Source organism: Thermobia domestica, chromosome 1 (assembly GCF_964235325.1).
Source record: "Thermobia domestica chromosome 1, izTheDome1.hap1.1, whole genome shotgun sequence".
Lineage (NCBI taxonomy): Eukaryota > Metazoa > Arthropoda > Insecta > Zygentoma > Lepismatidae > Thermobia > Thermobia domestica.
Window position 1 is genome coordinate 243635793 of NC_137454.1, and position 21054 is coordinate 243656846.

The 21054-nt window shown below is 36.0% G+C and overlaps 1 protein-coding gene across 2 annotated transcripts in view; it reads left to right on the forward strand.

The window, feature by feature from the left end:
• Positions 1-21054, forward strand: part of Cdk1 (Cyclin-dependent kinase 1) — a 69324-nt gene that overhangs the window by 15725 nt on the left and 32545 nt on the right. For both annotated transcript variants that reach the window (XM_081771631.1, XM_081771620.1), the window contains exons 3-4: positions 5541-5697; positions 19612-19750. In XM_081771631.1, coding sequence (XP_081627757.1) covers positions 5541-5697; positions 19612-19750 — 296 coding nt within the window. The remainder of the gene's footprint in view (positions 1-5540; positions 5698-19611; positions 19751-21054) is intronic.

Here is a 21054-nt window from a genome sequence, read left to right on the forward strand (position 1 = left end):
CACTTGTGCAACTGTTTATCTTTTTGTCCTTCTGAAATGACTCTTGACAGTTATATTAAGAAGCATGTAAAGATCAGTACAACGTATTTTTTTTTTATCAGGATTCCTTCGTAAGTGAGTCGGCAGACGTATCGCATTTGTGGCCAATTAGTCTTGGTTCCGAGTTCAAATGGAGGACAATTTCTCTCGGATGTAACTCGAGAAGCGGTTTTTATTCCGCTTTAAGCTTATGTGACCCCTTCCAGCATAACCCGGTTGTTGCATAACAACATCAAAGCGAAACAAACTTATTTCTGTCCATATATGATATGAATGTATAGAGCAAATTATTTAAACCATAAAAACCGGTTTTTTTGGTTTTTTTAATAAAAACCATGGTTTTTGCCAACCCTGCTAAATGATTCCACCAATATGACCCCTCTCTATTCTTCCTAGGCATACTAATCACATTACTAACAATAATTCAATGATGACGAGATGTAACTCGAGAAGGAACATATCAAGGATTACACACCATACAAGTTACATTAGGTCTTCGGTGAGGTATAATTTTATTTATTATTTCTGAAGTATTCTTTTTTATTTCATTTTTCTGGGCCTTCTTCCATAATAGACTAGCACCAACAGTAGAAATTGGATCTTTCTGACCTCCAGCAGGCATTGTACCATTCAACCCAATACACATTCCTCTCCTTAATACTGCAATTCTACTGGCCTCAGGAGTTACTGTAACATGAGCTCATCACAGACTAATAGAAGGTAATCACACTCAAGCCACACAAGGCCTATTACTCACAATCCTTCTAGGCTTATATTTTACTGCTCTACAAGCATACGAATATTATGAAGCACCATTCACCATCGCAGATGCTGTATATGGCTCAACATTTTTCATAGCAACAGGCTTCCATGGTCTTCACGTTATTATTGGTTCCACATTCCTAGCCACTTGTTTATTACGCCACCTTTTATCACATTTCTCTCCTCCTCACCATTTTGGATTTGAAGCCGCTGCTTGATATTGACATTTTGTAGATGTAGTATGATTATTCCTTTACATTTCTATTTATTGATGAGGAGGCTAAGCCTATTTAATATATATAGTATATTTGACTTCCAATCAAAAGGATCATTAAATGAAATAGGCAATTAATACAGTTTTAACAACCGGCCTACTAACTATTATTATTTGCTTAATCGTTATAGCCATTTCAACTCTTCTTTCCAAGAAAGTTATTAACGATCGAGAAAAAAATTCTCCCTTTGAGTGCGGATTTGATCCTAAATCATCAGTCCAGGACGACCTATTAAGCTAAATTTCATAGCAATTCTACCTTCTGTCAGAAAGAGAAATTGGAATTTTTAAAATGCTGGAATGATGCTAATGTTTCATTATGTTAAAATCACTCTTACTAGAATTAATAGTACCCGACCACTGAACAATAGATACGATTCTTCTAAAAACATTCCTTCTTAAGTTTCAGTAGCTTATATTTATGTATATTTCCGACACTTCTCACTTAACGATCACACTGTAAACTGTTAAAAACAACATAAATGAGAAACTTAATGCTCACGTGTAAATCTTTTGATGCTAATAGTTTCCAACTCTGGAATCATCCGAACTTAATATTTTAATAATTTTTCGTGAATCCTGTAACACTTTGTCATGATATTATCTTACACGATTTCTTCTTGGGTTTAAACACGGATTTGCATATATCTGGAGTAATACTTTGGAAAATAGCTTTATGAAAACTCCAACTGCACACTTCACTCATAGTCCTACTACATGAACTAGCATGGGTAGAATCCCATTCAGTGATAAATTGTTCGAGTGATAAACTATATGGAAAATACGAAAATGGTATAACCCAAAATCGGTGGATTGACTCCATACTATGTGATTTTTTTTTCTTTTTTAAGTAAAACTATGCAAGAGAATGACATTAAGGATTGATAGTATGTCAGAAAAAAATAATTTCATAATGACGTAACCTACACCTGCTTAATGCCAAAATAATAGTCTACATCAAGAACTAATAAATTTGAATACTTCCTATGTTTGATTGTTCCAAATTAAAACGAGCGCGGCTATAGCAAGGTCCTGTAGATTTAGTTGTTAACTGTCGAAAGAAAAATACACTAAATCACAAAGAATACGCAGCGAATGGAGAAAGATGATGATTTCTTTAAAAATCGTTTTACTTTCTAATGTTGAACTTGAAGTTTTATTTGCGTGCTGAAGTTACTTTGTTTTAAAATATTTTTATTTGTACGAAAATATATTATATGGAACTTTGAAATGGTGCAACTGATTATTTATATATATATATATATATATATATATATATATATATATATATATATATAAATAATAGTTTTAACATAACATCCATATACAGGGCTTGAAAAATCTTGCTTGTAAGTGCTTGTCAGCCAAAAACCTACTAACCAGAGCATTTTGCTGTCACCGTGTTTATATAGAAAAAAAAAAAAAATTGCGACACAGTAAACATATCAATACATGGACTAATTTGTTTATTGGTATGTCTCGTACAAATAAAAATAGTGACATCTGCTATTTATTCTTAACACGTTAGCTGCCAATGGTGAATTTTGTTGTTCACCGGTAGAGTGCCAAGCGTACTTACTTACATTATTCTTGTTTTGTTCATATTTTTTAAACATAATATTAATATTGAAACATAATCTAAGACAAGGCATTGAATCCGCGTGCATAAAAGTTGGGGTTCCGATCGGACCCACGTGTGTATATTTTGTTTATGGGCAAGGGGATAAATTACAGTTGAACTGGCAACTCTGTTAGAAAGTTATTTGTTTATTACTACATGTGCAAAAGTGAGAAGTGTGGATATATTCATCTTGCTTTTAGTGCTAATAAGTAATATTTTTGTGCAATGAGAAACGAAGAAATATGCGCAGAACTCGATCTCATTAGTAATAGCAGTGTAGTGATCTAGACTTTTCTGAAAATTCAGCAAATGACAGGGACACTGACATCTTGTGAAAATAAATTAGAATAAATAATGAATCCATTGTTAAACTTTTTAACATGTCATTGAAAAAGCAAAACATAGGTCCGATCGGGTCTACAAAAGCAACAAATGCTTAATACTTGGTATTTAGCGCTCCTAGCGGCGTTAATAATCAATATCAAAGACCAAAACCTACATGTGTAATAAAAACACTACAGTTCATTAACAGTAGAGACAGGATTTTACAATACAAGTACTCTAACGTCAATTCGACGAATTAGAAATTGTGGGTCCGATCCGACCTACAAGAACATTTTCTTAGATCACTCCAGTAGGTCCGATCGGACCCACATGGCAGCTAACGTGTTAAATTCACGTTTCTGATTCATCGGATTTCATTCCCCAAATGTAAAAAAGTACTCGCCACTGCTTGTGGAGCAGGTGAGTGGATTTGTCAAGCCCTTTTCATATATATATATATATATATATATATATATATATATATATATATATATATATATATGTATAACAAGTCTAAGTATTGTGTATCGGTGGCACAGATTAAAATGCAAGTAACTCTCACAATATAGGCCTTCCCCACGGCACTATTCTGCATCAAAAAAAGTTCAATTATAGGACCACGCTGCCATCCGCGGCTACATTTATTATTGTTTCATAGACTCGTCAATGCTTTTTAAGGATGAAAGTGATAACTAAACATTATGCAAATTTGTATTATTATTTACTAAACTTGTTCTTATTGATCGTTTATTTTTTTAAAAGTTAGATGACTGAATATAAATCTAGAAGAGTGATGTGAAGTAGGAAGAATGGTAAGTGTATAAGTAGAATGTAATAATTTTGATGATCATTAACAACTTTAACTGCGCCCTTCTTTAAAAATAAATAAATAAATAAAATAACAATATATATATATATATATATATAAAGGATACTGACTACAATATCGGAGGTATGTCGTTGAAGTCATCTTTCATCTCAGAAGTACCTATTGTAAGAGCTCTGTTTTGTCATGAATATTGTCTCGTTTCGCGGGTAACACTATTGATCAAAACTATGAGTGAACCAACCCAATCGTTGAACTTCTTGGTAGTAGCCTCTGCGATATTACAGTTGACAGGATCATCTTGGAAGTAATCCGGTTTCATATGATGATATATTCGCAGCGTACAAGGCAGGTAACACGCTGAAACTGAACCATAGTCGTCTGTATTTTGAGTGGACTGCCAGGGTATGGTCACTTTCTTATGTTTACTACTACATAAATTTCCGTTAACCTAACAGCTCTAACATTTTGCAGAGTTAACCAGTTTTCTTGAAGGCATTTTGATAAAGATGTCTATTGTAAATTTTTAAAAAGCTTCGTTATAAAATAATTAGGTTTCACACAATCCCATTAAGCACTACGTAAAGAATATTTTTCTGGTAATTCAGTTGTAGCGAGACCGTTGACAAATGTAAGACATGGGTTCAATTCTTTGCCAGTTGAATAAGATGATTCTGTTTATCATATATTTATATCTCTTAACAACGAATCAGATTGCAATCATTCGATCGTAAGAAACAATTACGATCGTAAGTATTTCCAGATTCAGGTGAGAGCCGAACTCCAAAATATGGCGTACTTTTTGTTTTATTCTTAACCAGGAGCTAGTTAATAAATGTTCTTAGAAACGTTATATTTTACTATCGAAATTTTGAGTCCACTTTATCATCAAAAACTTTTCTTTGTAGATAAAGTATGCCGTGTGTGGTTGCATAACTCATGAAAATATTGCTACATGAAAAGGAATTAGCAGTGCCAATGAATGAGAATTTACTTGACTACTGTTATTTATTTTTAATTAGTAGTTAAGTATCTCCCCGTATCCCAACTTTCTGTATACAATTCGTAGCACCGATACTGGAGGATTATGAAACATGGATATTTAGATCGAGTACATATTAGTTCTTGTGTGATAACTTGACCCGGTCTCATAGTCCTTGAGCTATGGAGCTTTAAAGTTTTTCCGTAGTTTTCGGGAGTTCATAACTGAAAGGGTGCAGTTTTTGACCCATGTTTATTATGACTTCGGTTCTTTTATTTAATGTAATCATCTTCTAAAGTTCGGTCATCGAATTTTTCGATATATATATATATATATATATATATATATATATATATATATATATATATATATATATATATATATATATATATATATATATATATATATATATATACATTGAAATTTTATAGTTTCTTAATAGACTATTGAGAACAGTATTTCTGGAGTAAACAGCAAGTATATGAATCACAATAAGTAACCATTTTAAACATTTAATCTTGGTATGTGATCTCTTCACTTATTCTTAATACAATTGTCTTTACAATATTAAACACATATATTGTCACAATTCATCTAAATCTCATTCTTAATATCTTCAGTCTTTAACGTCATGATAACATCTTGATTATTTTCGAGTCTCACAGACTGTTTCTGGCAACACCCACGTACAAATTCTTTGTTTCTTTTCTAGGTACGTATGGTGTAGTGTATAAAGGAAGAAATAAGAAGACAGGTCAAATTGTTGCCATGAAGAAAATTCGTCTGGAGAATGAAGAGGAAGGGATTCCTTCAACTGCTATTAGAGAAATTTCATTGCTGAAAGAACTTCAGCATCCAAACATTGTGTGGTAAGCAAAACTTTTTTTTATTCGTTTAATGGAAGAATAACTTATTTTCTAACCAGAATATTAAGGTATAGATTTAACATACCTAGCTAGAAACGATTTTTGTTCTTTTAATTAAATAATTTGGATAAAGCGAGTGTTCAGAAATGATTGTACTAGAGGAAGAAGATACCGAGTACATTTTCAGCTTTTAAGGAGAGCGACTTCAAGACAGTGTTTGAAACAGGGGCGGACTGGCCCACCCTGCTACCCTGCAAATACAGGGTGAGCCCCCTCCACCAATTTTAAAAAGATGTGCTCAATTAAACCTACCAGCATCAAAAATATGGGAGGGTAACTCCCGCAAACTTATGTTTTGCATAAAAAAGACGTAAGGTTAAACTTTCATGAACAGACCTTATTCTTCTTCACGTTTATCGACTTGAAAAGGTTCCATCTATGAGACAATCAGGCCCTAAAACAGCGGGGTTTGTGATACAGCAGCTGTTAAAAACGAGCACGTTAACTACTACTTTTTTTAATATATGAAACACAGTAGATTTCAGGCTGTTATTGGATTTGGATACCATTGCCTACTCCGGTCCTTTTACAAGCCGGCGAGTTGCGATGTTTTAAAGAAACAATAGTTTCGTAGATATTGTTATTGTAGAAAGTGGAGGTGGAGCCGGAACGCTTTTGAACTGCATTGTCCCCAGACCAAGCTTCGAAGAAAGAAATCGGATCATTTTTTTTTTTTTTTTTTTTTTTTTTGTGCGGTAAAGCGAAAATAAATTAGTCGCCACTATCAACGATTGTTTTATACAAACCTCAAACAATTACTATGAAGTTGCTTCCCTCGGCTCGTGTTTTATTTGTATGTTACATCGAAGAGGAAATCCGATAGCAGCAATTCAATTATTGGAACATCAGTTACGTGTCGTTTGTCGTGGAAGACAGATGTGGTTGTGTCAGTATGGATGGTAGGAGTGATTGTAAGATTACTGTAAAGAGAAAATATAAAAGTGGTACTAAAAAGCAAGAATACAAACGAAGATGTGATTTACAAAAAGCTGCATCTGACCCAAAACAACGTAGACTATTTGAATCTGTGAAGCCCCAAGAAACAAATGAGCGTGATGTGATTCATTTGAGTACTGCAGTACAGTTGCCAGGTATTTTTTTGTTTTTCTGTCTAAGGTGTCTGAAACTGTCAACGTCGCATATTGTAGGCTGTTCTTTTGATGGTGCAGCTAACATGAGTGGCCAGTATAACGGTGTCCAAGCACAGCTCAAACTTAATCCGAATGTTCAGTATGTGCATTGTCTCGCGCATGTTCTAAATTTGGTAATGATAAATGCAACAGAATGATGCAAAGTCGCAAAAGACTTTCTTGAGTTACCGTAAATGCGGGCTACTTGGACCCTTAAGGGGCTACTTGGACCCATACCAAAAACTCGTTTAAAGTCCCATATGCAATGCAATAATGAGTGAGTTCAGAGTTAGATCCGTTAGATGGGATCATAATGCAGGCGTACACACATTGAAACTAGTTCTGTGGTAGGCTACGATTGAGCAGCATTGGTGAGAAAGGTCGTTGACGAAAAGAGTGTATTTATTGAGCGCCAAACTTTTATGTGTGGACACTATTTGCAAGTAAGTGGAACCAATGCTAAGTAAACACATAAGTAGTTACATATAGGTTAATGAAACTGACATGGTAAACTTTCTCATATACAATAAGATGTGTGCGTAATTGCATTATACAGTATATGAAGTGTGTACATATGACCTGGAAAACATGGATATTTTGTCCCACATCTTTTGTTATCTTTATCCTACCCCATCCTTTGTTATCTTTATCAATGAAAAATAAAGGTCTGTTGTAACGTGTCACACAAGTAAGGACTTTTCATTGTTTCCTTAAGGATACCGGTACAAAATGGTACATCAATATAAAAGATTGCCTGCAGGTCGAAAATATGCTGATTTTTCATAACAGCTTGAAGAATGTTTACCAGCAATTCACTTCGGGGAAAATGTCGCGAAAAGAAACAGAAGCTCACTTCAAGATAAGTCGTTCCACCATAGAAAGAAGATTAAAGAATAGGTCAAGGCAGAATCCGGACCATCTGAAAGTGTTCACTGAAGAAGAAGAATTAGCCTTCGCTAGTCATCTTGATGAAGTTTGTGATTTCGGATTCCTCGTTAATTAACTTGATTTCAGATTTATTGTGAAGTCCTATTTAGCCATGCATGGGAGAACTGTCATTGCTTTCTAAGACAATCTTCCCAGTCAAGATTGGGTGAAGTTATTTTAGAAACTGCACCTCCAGTCAACGACTAGATTCGCTGCTAATATAGATAGGGCTCGTGCAGCTGTAGAAGAAAACGTAATCAGCTATTACAGTCATTATATTTCATAGTACCTCTTAATATGTTCCCTTTGTGGTTTGCAGTAAATAAAAAGTGTTGTTCTTGGAACACCTACGTCCTACTTAGTCTCAGAGCAGATTTCAGTGGTTTTCTGTAGGAAAATATGGGGGTGGGTTCAAGTAGCCCGAACGTGAGTCTTACTTGGACCCATTTTTTACAATAATCGCCTGTGTTTTGTTTTCAATATATGTAACTAAAACTGTCCTGGATATGTACAATAAAACCTGTAGTTCCACTTAATATGGTTTATGACAATAACTTTGGAGTTTTCGTGGATGAAAACAGGCCGAAAGAACGAATTTATTGTAAAATTGGGTCCAAGTAGCCCGCGTTTACGGTACTTCAAATGACAGTTACTTTCATCTGCGATTCATATAAGAGAATGCAAGTGTGGATTAAGTACAATGAAGAAAACTCAAGTGGTAGACAGCTACTTCGCCGATTACAAAAAATAAATCTGACAAGGTGGTGGAGTAAAGATCGAGCTCTAAAGAGTATCTTTGATGATTTTTCGACACCTTTGCAAGATCGGAAGAGGTTCATGACGCTGCTTCAATGTCTACTCACTATTGCAAGTATGAGTAATTTTCAATCAGAAGTCATATTTAAAGCCAAATGTTTGGTTCAGAACTGGTGTAAATTTGAAAACATTCTTGTGGCTTTTGTTTTCAGCCAACTTTTTCACCTATGTACACCTCCTTCGCAGTGTTTGCAAAAATCAGGTTTGGATTATCTAACGGCTACAAAAATGATTTGTACGTTTCAATCAGACTTAAAGCAAAAACGGAACGTGTTTTGTTCTATTGAAACTAAAGCTATGGAGTTTGCAAAGGACTTGAAAGACAATTGAAGGATGCAGGATACGATGTTGCAGTAGAAACTTCTTTCCTCGCAAAGAGAATACCAGTAGTAACTCTTCAAGCAGACGAGCTTTCCCATGATGAGGCAAGAATTTTAGATTCTCCATCAAAAGTGTTTCAGATAAACGTTTGCAATGTTATTTTCGATACTCCAATTGAGCAATTACATTCTCGGTTTATCTGCAATGACAGTCTCATGAAGGACATTGCATGGCTGGATCCTACCCGTTTTCATGAGATAAGTACTTTAGAAGAACCTACCTGATTCAGCTCTCAATACTCTACCACATTATTGCAAAGTGGAAAGAGAACAAATTCAAGAGGAACTGCTCCAATTTGCTCGTCATTATAGGGACTATAATCCACCAATATGTAAAAAGCAGGATATTTTAAGAAATGAGCATGGCAGCGAGCAATATGCTCATAGTAGTGAAAAAGAAAAAAATGAAGAGAAAGAAGATAATGACACTGAGAGTGAGGAGGAAGATGAATGGAAATACAAACCTGCAAGACAGTGTAAAGTGTGTCTAGTTTGGGCAGTGCACCTGCTTCACGAATTAAATCTTTATGGTCCATTATATCCGTCGTTGTATAAAGCGTATAAGTATGTTCAAACTCTATCATGTACCCAAGTATCATGTGAAAGAATTTTCTCGATTATGAAAGTGATCAAAAATCGGTTGCGTTCATCGCTTGGAAAAGATTTGTTGGAAGACTATTCTTTTATACATAGAAAGATCATATACGTTTGATTACGACAAAGTGATTGACGATCTTGTATCTAACTCCAAAGAATTAGGTAGATATTTGAAATTGTGAGTGTAACTGGGCGATAATGAAGATAATATTAGGATACATTTCTGGCATTCATATTAATATTATATTATATTAGGTTACAGTATGCAATTCAGTAGAAAATTTCAACCAATTTGATATTAAAACTGATTTATGAGGAAAGAAACTTACATTATTTCTGTCAGTGCTTTAATTATTTAGCGTTTTAAAGTTGACTTGATATTAGTTTTTACTTATTGCACATGTATATATTTTGTTTTCTAAAACATGACATTTGTTTAAATAAATGGTTTAAATTCATTACATAAAAAAACAATAGCACTATATAAATAACTGAAAGCACCAATTCCGATATTGTGTGTGTTTACAATAAAAAACTATAATGCCAATTACACACTGTATGAGTTACTATTAAAATGTTCCTACTTCAGATCTTTTGTAATTAATGTTTTGCTTTTGTATGAATATATGGGGTACTATTTATGGGTTCGAAGATGGACTTTTATATGTAATACATATGAAGAATACTAAGTAATTTTTTACATTTTTATACAGTGGGCCCTCATTTCAGCATTTCAGTTTAGCAGGTGGGCCCTATGGTTGTCAGTCCGCCCCTGGTTTCAAATGTTGTTTCCCTGCATTGCTTTTCTTAATTGTTTCAGATATGAATCTAGTTGTAGATAAAGGCATCATTACCTAAGGAAAAGTAGGCAAAGAAATGCAATGATCACAACCATAGCGTTATTTTTCACACTGGAAAGATTATTGCGCGCATACTGAACTAGCGGCTGGAAAGTAAAAAGAAAATATGTTAGAGGAGGATCAATTCTGATTCTGGGTTGCTGAAAATGACGTCAGAATAAGTTATTGGAAGGGAAGAGAAATGTTTGTACTTTATCGATTGGCAAAAAGCTGAAAATACTTAAAGAAGTCTGTGTCAACTGGAGAGACCAACGACTCATTTGCACTCTATACATAGGATAACGAATAAAGTTGAGATGAAGAAAAAAAAATCTTTGTGTTTTACGTCCCACGATTATTCCGTGTGGGATAAGCCTACGGTCACAGTGCATCCGATTTTTCACTCTGGCGATTACGGCCGACTGGTCGGCCGATCTCGTCTGCCGACTGCTTGGTCACACTGCAACCGATCCGTCGTCAGTTTGTCTTCTTGTGGGATGCAGTATGGACGAGGAATTGCTGCTATTAGAAAATTCTGTGTTGAAAATATTACTTTTAGAGAAAGATAGGAGCGAATATATGAATACTATTTTTCAAGAAAGAGAGAAATGTGGCGAGTTTCACACGCTATTTCCAAAGTTAGTGGGGCAGCCACAGAAGGGTTTTTCAGTACTTCAGAATGAAACAGGATACATTTTGGCACATCTTACAGAAGATCCGAGGACGCATAGAGAAGCAAAGTAATTTTCGAAAATGTATATCAGCGGAAGAACGGCTTGTTGTAACTTGTAAATTGGGAGTCTCAATACTTGCGATGAGTTGTAAGCCACCCGCTAGTCTGGCGTAGTCTGACGACAAAAACAAAAAATTTGTTTCCGATCGGTGATCGGTAGAAGTCGGCCGTAGTCGCCAGACCATGTCGGCGCCAGTCTGACCACGTACACTTCTCTCAATGCATTTGTTTATTTCACCGATGTCGTCAGAGTGACAGACTAAAAAATCGGTGAAAGTCGGATCCAGTGTGACCATAGGCTAAGGGAGACTGTGATGAGAAATGAATGAAATGGTGGAATGAAAAAACTTTAGGAAACGGGAGAACTCCGAGAAAATCAACACACACGATGTTTGTCCACCACAAAGTCCACTTGGCGCGAGCTGGGATCGAACCAGGAATCCCACGTACCAGAGATGAACACTCCGCCACTGAGCCACCGCGGCCTCAGCGAGTGAAGTTGTGCTTGAATCAAGGAAAACACAATAGCATGGACATTGGAAGATGAGTTAGACAAGGATGTAGTATGTCACCACAATTATTCAAAATTTACAGTGAACGCTTAATGAAGGAAACATTAATTGGAATTGGAGATTTAGAGATTGGAGGCCAAATCATTAACAATGTCAGGTATGCAGATGATATGGTTATTATAGGTAGATCCGAAGAAGGACCACAGGAGATGGACAAAATAGTTGAAACTGCGAAACAATATGGAATGGACATAAACGTCGAAAACTCGAAACTTACGAGAATATTCTGTGGAAACACACTCTTACGTCTCAAAGTAGAAGAAAGAGAACTTGACGAGGTAGACCAATTCAAATATCTGGGAAGTATTTTAATGAGAGAAGCTTACATCACCAAACTGATATGGTCAAGAATTGCCATAGCCAAGGAGGCATTCAACAAGAAAAGAACACTTTTAACCAGCAAGCTTATTATTGGACTAAGGAAGAAGCTGGTCTAGTGCTATATATGAAGTATTGGACTGTATGGATCAGAGAAGGAATTTTAGAAAGCTTCGAAATGTGATGTTGGAGGAAGACTGAGAAAATAAAATGGACTGAGAGATTAAGAAATGAAGTTGTTTTAAAACTGGTTGGAAAGAAGAGTACACTTTTAGCCAGCACCCTTGGCTGGAAGGCCAATTGGATTGGACACTTCTTGCGAAGAAATTGTCTTTATACTGCTATAGAGGGAAAGATAGAAGAAAAGCGAGAAGTAGGAAGAACTACATAACTCATCGATAATTTGAAAAATAGAAGAAAATATTGGAAGCTAAAAGGGAAAGCTGAAGATCGAGAAACCTGGAAGAAACATTTCCAAGCCAAAGCCGTATATTTAAAAAACTCGTTAGTTCTGCGACCTGCCAAGGGGCAGAATACTTAATAACAATAGAGAAAGGCATATCCAAAACCGCATTCATTGATCTGTTTCATTATTGGTTCAAAATAATTTAAAAGGTGCAAGTTTGAAATATGCACGTGCTTTCATCAGTTCCTCTTAAAATATATATAATTAGTCATATAAGAGTGCATTTTTAATTGTTACAACTACAAGTCTTTTTTAAAGATTAACCACTATCAAATATACGTGACCTGTGGTTCCTATTCTGATGATCACTGAGATCATTTCGGCAACCAATCATGTTGCTAATCCCTTTCCAGCCTTAGACAAAAGTAGATGTAAACAAACCCACCTGACTAACAGTGGGTCGATGACCAGCGATTGGTTGTTGATTTCACCGCACTAATATCCTACCGCAATATAATCTATATATATAAAAGAGAACGCACAAATCCTTTGTTCCCTCATCACGCTAATACGGCTGAACCAATTTCTTTTATTTTGGGGGGGTTATTAGGATTTGGACCCTAGATGGTTTTTATCATATCACTTTAATTTTTAATTACCAGTGTCTTGAGATAATTGACCATTCAAGTGTCCATAACGTACAAATCCTTTGTTAGTTCATCATAGGTAAAAATAAACGTATTTATATGCAACCCGCATGACCGTGTCACTCGGCGGGTTAACATAAATGACAGGCGATATAATGTTAACATTTACTGCAATCTACTATGGTTTTTATCATATCACTTGAAAGCGAAAACTTCCGGGATGACCGCAGCGAAGCGGGGCGGGTTAACATAAATGACAGGCGATATAATGTTAAGATTTACTGCAATCTTCTATGGTTTTTATCATATCACTTGAAAGCGAAAAAGTAAAAATTATCTAAGTAACAAAGTTTATTGCGTTCCGGGGTGACCGCAGCGAAGCGGGGTGAACGCTGCTAGTCCATACTAAAATAATAATTTCAAATAAAGATATCTGTATTTATCCTGCATCTTGTAATAAGAAACGCAATATATATAATATTTAACAACAGATGCAGCTTTATTTCAACCGCACCAGTCTTTGACATATAGTATTTACTGCGCATGCGTATGAGTTTGCGCGCCGACCCCGCTCATTTGAAATTATAGAGAGCAGAGTTTCATGACGACGATGATTGACAATTCATTTTCGTCTCGTGTTATGAAACACAAAAGAGGACAACAGGAACAGAGGCAATCTCGTTTATATGACGATTTATGAACATACATATTTCCAGCATAGCAGTAGTCAGTATCAGTGCGTTAATTATTTACCAACCAACCGTATCCTTATACTGTGGAAATTATGCGACAACAGAAGCTAGCAGACGATCTTAATGTTCACGTCTTTCGCTGCCGAAGCACGTGTGAGCCGCGGAGTAGTACATTTCGCTTTGTTTACGTCTACTTTGTTCAAAGGCTGGAAAGACTTTAACATTGGCCAGGTACTTAATTACAGAATATTGGTTTCTAAAGATTTGTATGTATTCACCTTAATCCTTTCGAAAATAAATGATGTAGTAAAGCCACTATTTAAAATTATGGGTGATCATCTATACACACATACATAGCTTGAAAATGGGTATTGTATAAAAATAACTTTCATTTTCAAGTTTTAGCTGGTGTGTGTGTTATCACCAATAGTTCTTCAGTATTATTGTTTTCTTGGGGAGGAGGAGTATGGAACTAATGTGATTCTAGTAATTATCAGAATAGGATCGCGAGACACGAAAAATGGTTAGTTAAAGATTTTAACAAATTTGCCAGGCTTTATTATATGTCTTTTTCTTTCTTTAATATTGCCGAGAAGAAAGGAATAATCATGTAGTAAGTAAAATGTTAAAATAATTACTTGTGGAATAGTTGTAATGTTTTCTTTAAATAAATAAATAAAACGAAAACAATTATTCTACTTCTAGTGTAAGGAGACAGCCACTACATTGGTTATTGCTACATTAAATTGTACAATGCCTGTATAATTGTTTATACTAGCAAATCTTGTAGTTTGTCAGTTACAACAAAAATACAGATATTTCATAGCCAATCTTTTGATAAGATTTTTTTTTTTTTTTTTTTGTATGAATATCTTCGGCACTGATGGAGACTAGCAAGCTTAAAATATAATTACTTTACATGGCAGCCATTTTCAAACTGTTTTGAATTGTGTAATATTTTTCAGGAAGGAATTCCGTCACAGGATTAAATGATACCTTTTTACATTTACAGTACTTAATTTTCTCTCCTTTCACACAATACTTGAAGTTGCTCTGTGTAATGTACGAGTAATTCAGAATATATGGCTCTAGGGGTGGAGAACTCTGTAATGGAAACCATCAAATGAATCATTTACTTTGTAGTTAACATTTGGCTTGTGACATGAGAATAGAGTTTGGGTCTCGTTGAGAATACTTGGAATTTGGATCTTACGTCTTATGTAACTTCGGAGCTGTAAATGGACGTTAAACTCCAAAAATAAATATTCTTTCTAAGGGAAGATGTATTCTTTTCTACATCTTTATTCCACTAGGTATTCAATCATTCATATGCTTTTTTAACAGTCTTTAACCAATCTTAAGTTTAAAACTGTCTACTTCAAACATATTGTTTTCTTTTTCAAAAAATGGAATGAATTAGACAATTCTTGACAATATTTACTTGAATATAGAAGGCATACGGTGCTTCCCTAACCATGCTGAATTCGTAGTGTTTTGTAGCAATCTTACTGCAATCTCAGAAGTATCTTTTCTTGAATACATATTTATTAGAAAAAATACAACTGGAAATTTCGTAATGTACTGATAAGAAGATTTCTTGATCCTGCTATGCATCTTACCGAGCACGTGACGCACTACGCTTGCACGATTGTGAAGACACACCTTTGTCAGCAGTAGTACGAACTCATAGATTACACCACCAACTTCTATGTAGAGAGAATGGAAATAATATTGAGAAAATGCTGATACACGTTGAGCATGGTCGGAGATATTGTTTCTAGCTTTGAGAGGGATAGAATTTTCTCTCCAGACCACCCCTTGAAATCATCATTAGTTCACCAACTCCGAAAATGTAAAATAGCGAATCTAATATCTCATGTGACTTGAGGTATCGCTAACTTTTTTCCAAGGCTATGTGCTCCACCAGGGATTACATTGGGTATTGTGTAAATCTTTCTCCCTTAAAAAAAGAACTTGTTTTAAACAGTTATAGCCGCTTTTAAAGTGTGTTGTATGAAACGAGAGAATCTACTACATATTTCAACATATATTGTTTGCGCCAAAAGAGCTTTGTGATGGACAAACACAGTATGCGTGGGTTTTCCCGTTTTTTCCCCACTTCCTTCATTCCACCACCCTAATCTCCCACGCCGTAGGCGCATATGCTAACTATACAGCCACGGGCGACGTATATCCGCTCCAGTTTTTCAGAATACAGCTTGGCAGTGATTCGACTGTCGGGGGCGAACTGATAATAAATTATTCTTATAATTAAACCAGACCCAAAACATCACCTTGCACGGGTCACTCCATTTGATATCACCAAATTTAAGATTTAAAACGTCGTTGACAAAATTTATCTTCTAATAACAAAACTTATCTATCCTGGCGGCAGGAGCGTGGTACTGTTACCTCCTCTTTGAGCCAAAGTCTACTAAGTATTAAGACTTATCTCCACCCAACATTTGAATCTCATATGTTCTATTACGAATGGGAGACATTCTTTATCCTTCTCTTCTACTTTTAGTAGAATACCTAATGTCCCAATTCTTTTAGAAGGTTACCCTTGCGACTCCCCTGCAACTCATCCAATTGTTGATTAATAAATCTACCACTAAAAGTAATGAATATTCTCTTCTAAGTGCAATTCAGAATTTAGTTTTCGAATTATAACTTTTCGCATTTTTCCGATAAATTTTCGGCTAACAGTAGCGCCAAAAGGAAGCATTCCTACACCCAGGTTGGTCTTTGTTTTTGCCTTTTCTTGGTGTGAGGGATCGCCCTCAAAACGTTGTTGTTTCCGAATATATATGAGGTCTGTCCAGAAAGAAACAATTTTCTAGATGTATTCCCGTTTGTGGAAGTTACTCAGATTTTCTCCTTCAAAATAGTTCCCTCCATTATTAATACATCGTTCCTAGCGCGTCTTTGCTGAAATGCACTTTTTTCTCTTATTGGTTGAAAACTACGATCTTTCAGGGTAATTTCAATTTGGGAAATACAAAGAAGTCTGCAGGTGCCAAATCAAGTTAGTAGGGTAGTTGGGACACAACAATCGTATTATTCTTCGCCAGGAACTCTCTAATGAGGAGTGGCGAGTGGCTTAGAAACATTGTCATAATGCGGCACCCATGTTCCTTTTCCCAAGCTTTCGGTTCTTCCTCACAGCCTGCCCTAAACGCCTCATCACTTCTAAATAATACTGTTTGTTGATGGTTTGACGACGTGGCACATATTCACAATAAACAGTCACAAAAATCAGAGAAAACTATCACCATCACTTTAACGTTTCAGCGATTACATGTAATTTTTCGGGACTTGGCTTTGTTTGAACGTCATAACCATAAACCCATGTCTCGTCATCTGTTATGGTGTTTTTCAAGAAGGTATAATCTTCGTATGCACGATTCAAAAGATATTCACAGATTTCCACTCGTATTTCTTCTTGTTTATTTGTTACCAACAGTGAAACAAGTTTTGCAGCAACGCGTTTTATAATCAGTTTTTCGACTAAGATATCATAACAGGACGATTTACTGATATCTATTTTCTCACCTATTTTACTGTCGGTCTATTTAACTACGGGTTTTACATACGGTCTATTTAACTACGGTTTCTTCTGCTTCGAAATGCTGAAACCTTATAACATTATGTTCAGATGATACATTCTGAGGAAGCAAAATGGTTAGTTGGCGAAGCTGTCACAAGATATTTTATAATAATAAATTGGTTTGCTTTGCTCAGCGATCAATTTATTTTTAATTATAAGCACTCCGGACAAAAAAAATTACAAAGTGCGTACTTTATTGGTCAATGGGGTGTTACATCATCACGGGCGCGGATTACAGCTTTGATTTTCTGTGGCGTGCTGTCAGTGTGGATTACGTTCAAGTCCTGTTTGGCTCATTCATGGAACAACTGGTCGCGCAGAGCAACTAACGTGGGTGATGTTGATTTCTCCTCTTCATAGCCCATTCCAATATATGTGAAATTTACTCGGTAACGGTGAGATCAGGTAAATCCTCGGACCAAGTGGGATATAAGAAGTCCACCTCATGTTCAGCAAATCATTCCCGCACAATCCTGCCTCGGTGAACGATGCAGTTGTAGTCTTGATACTGGGACTCTGGGATGTGACAATCTCGCAGAAACTGGACAAGTGACAACACCAGAATGAAAACATAATCCACAGCCTTCATGCGGTTGGGCACCTCTGTCAAGGGACCCATATCAGCACTCGAAATACACCCTCACATCATGACACTACCATCCCCTTATGTACAACCTTTTGCACATTCAGCTTTGTAGGCTTCACCGGCCCACCGCATTACCCTGGAACGGCCATCATTCGATTAGAGGCAGAATCGAAATTCGTCTAACCAAAGGATGCTTCGCCACCAGTGGCGGTGTACTCTCACCCACGACAGGCGATTTTTCTTCTGTAAAGCAGACAGCCTGGGGCGTACCCTGGTAATGCGATTGAATATACCTATTTCATGCAGTTCTCGTTGCAGGGTTTGCTCAGAGACTATTGGATCCTACAGCATTTCCTGCCGGGCTTGAAGGTCTCTAATCTCCCCATACGTCTACGGTCGCGCTCGGTCTTGATGAGTTTCCTGCCACTGTTGCTCCAGGAGAATTGGTTTCTACAAGGCCCCTACACTCTGTATGGGCAGTACTGACCGTGGATTTAGACACGTAAACGAACTGCGCCACTTCTCGCAGTCAATGGCTCCCTTTTGCCACTCGGTCACATCCGTTCTTCGATCCATGGTTCAACCTGTAATGAAATGATACCGCATCAATATGCACGTCTTATCAGCCTTAATATGTATGTCGTATGTCTTACGTCACAAATAACTTAGAATACTCACATTTATGGTATTTACAAGCATATTGCTATGCTCGGTCAATTTCCATAAGGACCCTAGAATATTTCGTAATATTTTGTCCAGGGTGCTTTGTATATAATAGAGAATATCACAAAGTACAGAATAAAACTTGACTCTATCGCTCGCAGTTTCACAATAACATAAGGATGATATATTGCCCGTTAAAAACCATGGAGAGAATCCCACTACACGGCGATAGCAAAGTAGAGAACAGGTTCATAGATCATATTTTTTGAAAGTTCGGTTCTTTCTGAACACACCTCGTGTATGTTGTATGTATGTATGTTCTCTTTACTGTGGGTATTTTATATATATATATATATATATATATATATATATATATATATATAAATAGTATATGGGATACGATTGAAATGTCAATAAAATATTTTAATCTATATTGAACATTTTTTCATTTCATACTTGATTTTAAAGGCTTAACAACTTAAAGTTAATGAAATATTAGGTTTAATAACGAAATATTATTTACTTCGTAGTGTGCTTGCTTTGTTTTGCTAAGTCAGCAATAGTATCTTATTTCAGTAGATAATTCCTTTAGATTTCAGACCTTTCTCGTGGCTATACGGTTAGTGTACGCATCTTCGTGTGCGAGATCCAGGTTTGATTCCTGGAGGGAGCTCATGTGGTTCGGATTTCACGTTAAATTGTAGGTCCATATTTCATATAGCCTGTGTACTGAAAAGGGACGCTAAATTCCAAACCGACCTACCAATCCTTGAAATTTCCTCATAGACTCGGGACTGTTGTTTTAGATGCAGTTAGGTAGTTTGAAATAATCAAAACGAACAATTTGTGACATACACTTTAATTTGTTTATTACGAATCTTTATTATATATATTTTTTTTTCTAAATTCCGAAAAAGCTAATGAACTAACCTATTTTTCAGCTTGGAAGACGTACTAATGGAAGAATCTAAGTTATACTTAATTTTCGAGTTTTTGAGTATGGATCTGAAAAAGTATATGGACACTATTCCCCATGGCCAGTATATGGAGAAGAGTTTGGTGAAATCATATTTATATCAGGTAATACCTTAGTATAAATATTACATAAGATATCTAAGGAGGCTTGAATTAAGATTGTGAAACAAGAACATCGTTATTAAATTTAGTATCCTGAATTAAATTTGTCCTTGGATCTTGTGTTGATTTTCGGAATAACTGGAATACTGTTGATCATTCCAGAAATTCGTTTTATTCTTAATTTCATGATTTTCTTTTAAAACATGAGAGTAGATGTAAAAATTTAAATGGCAGTGTTTACGGTATTTAGAGATGAAACAATGTTGGATTACAAGCACAGTTTAGTTTTACTTTTCCTACTTCTAAAAATAAATCCTACTTTACAATCCTATATACAGGGTGTCTCAGAAGTCCCTTGACATAAGGTAACTCTCTTATTATCTGTTACACCAAAATGTAAGGAAAAACCATCTCCAAATATGTTTTCAATCTAAATTGAAGGATTTTTTTTTTTAAAATCGGACGAGCCCCGTTTGGGCTGTACACTTTATGCGCCCAATGTGAAAATGCAACGTTGCCATTTACGTGGACCTACAACATAACTGTCTTTTTTACACTAACGTGTCGATGGCCAGCCTCCATTTCAAACAGTAACTTCATTCACTTACAGGCATGAGGGCCGCGGTGGCTCAGTACTAGAGCGTTCATCTCTGCTGCGTGGGGTTCCTGGTTTGACCCCAGCTCGTGCCAAGTGGACTTCGTGGTGGACAGACACCGTGTGCGTTGGTTTTCTCGGGGTTCTCCCGTTTCCTTCCACTTTCTTCATTTCACCATTGCATTCATTTCTCATCATCACAGTCTCCTTTAGCCTAGCAGGCATAATAGTCGGACACAGGGTTTGCCCAAGTGGGCCCAGCCCGAAAAAAACCACCGGTTTTTTTCGGGTTGGACCCACCTGAAAAAACCCACCTGGGTTTTTTACTTTTTTGTTAGTGTACTATTGGTACAACTAAGGTGATCACATTGAAAGTTATTTTTATCAGATTTTAAACTTTCTTTCGGCGAATTATATGCTTTCATGTTAAGATAGACAACAATATTCAACATAAGACCGTTATAAAGCTCTAAATGCACTGAATGAATGAATAAATAAAAAACCTCACCTTAGCTTGAGATAATTGTAGAACAAATTTGTGTGCGGATTATGCTTCTAGCCTATTTGAAGTAAAGTAGGCGATTTTATATTTTAGAAAATACTTTCCGTGAATAGTGTGTTTCCTGACTCGGCACCGCCGAGGGACGTTATCCCTCATACGTTGACGGGTTTAAGATCATAGGTGCCGGTACTAACAGTAAATATGTAAATA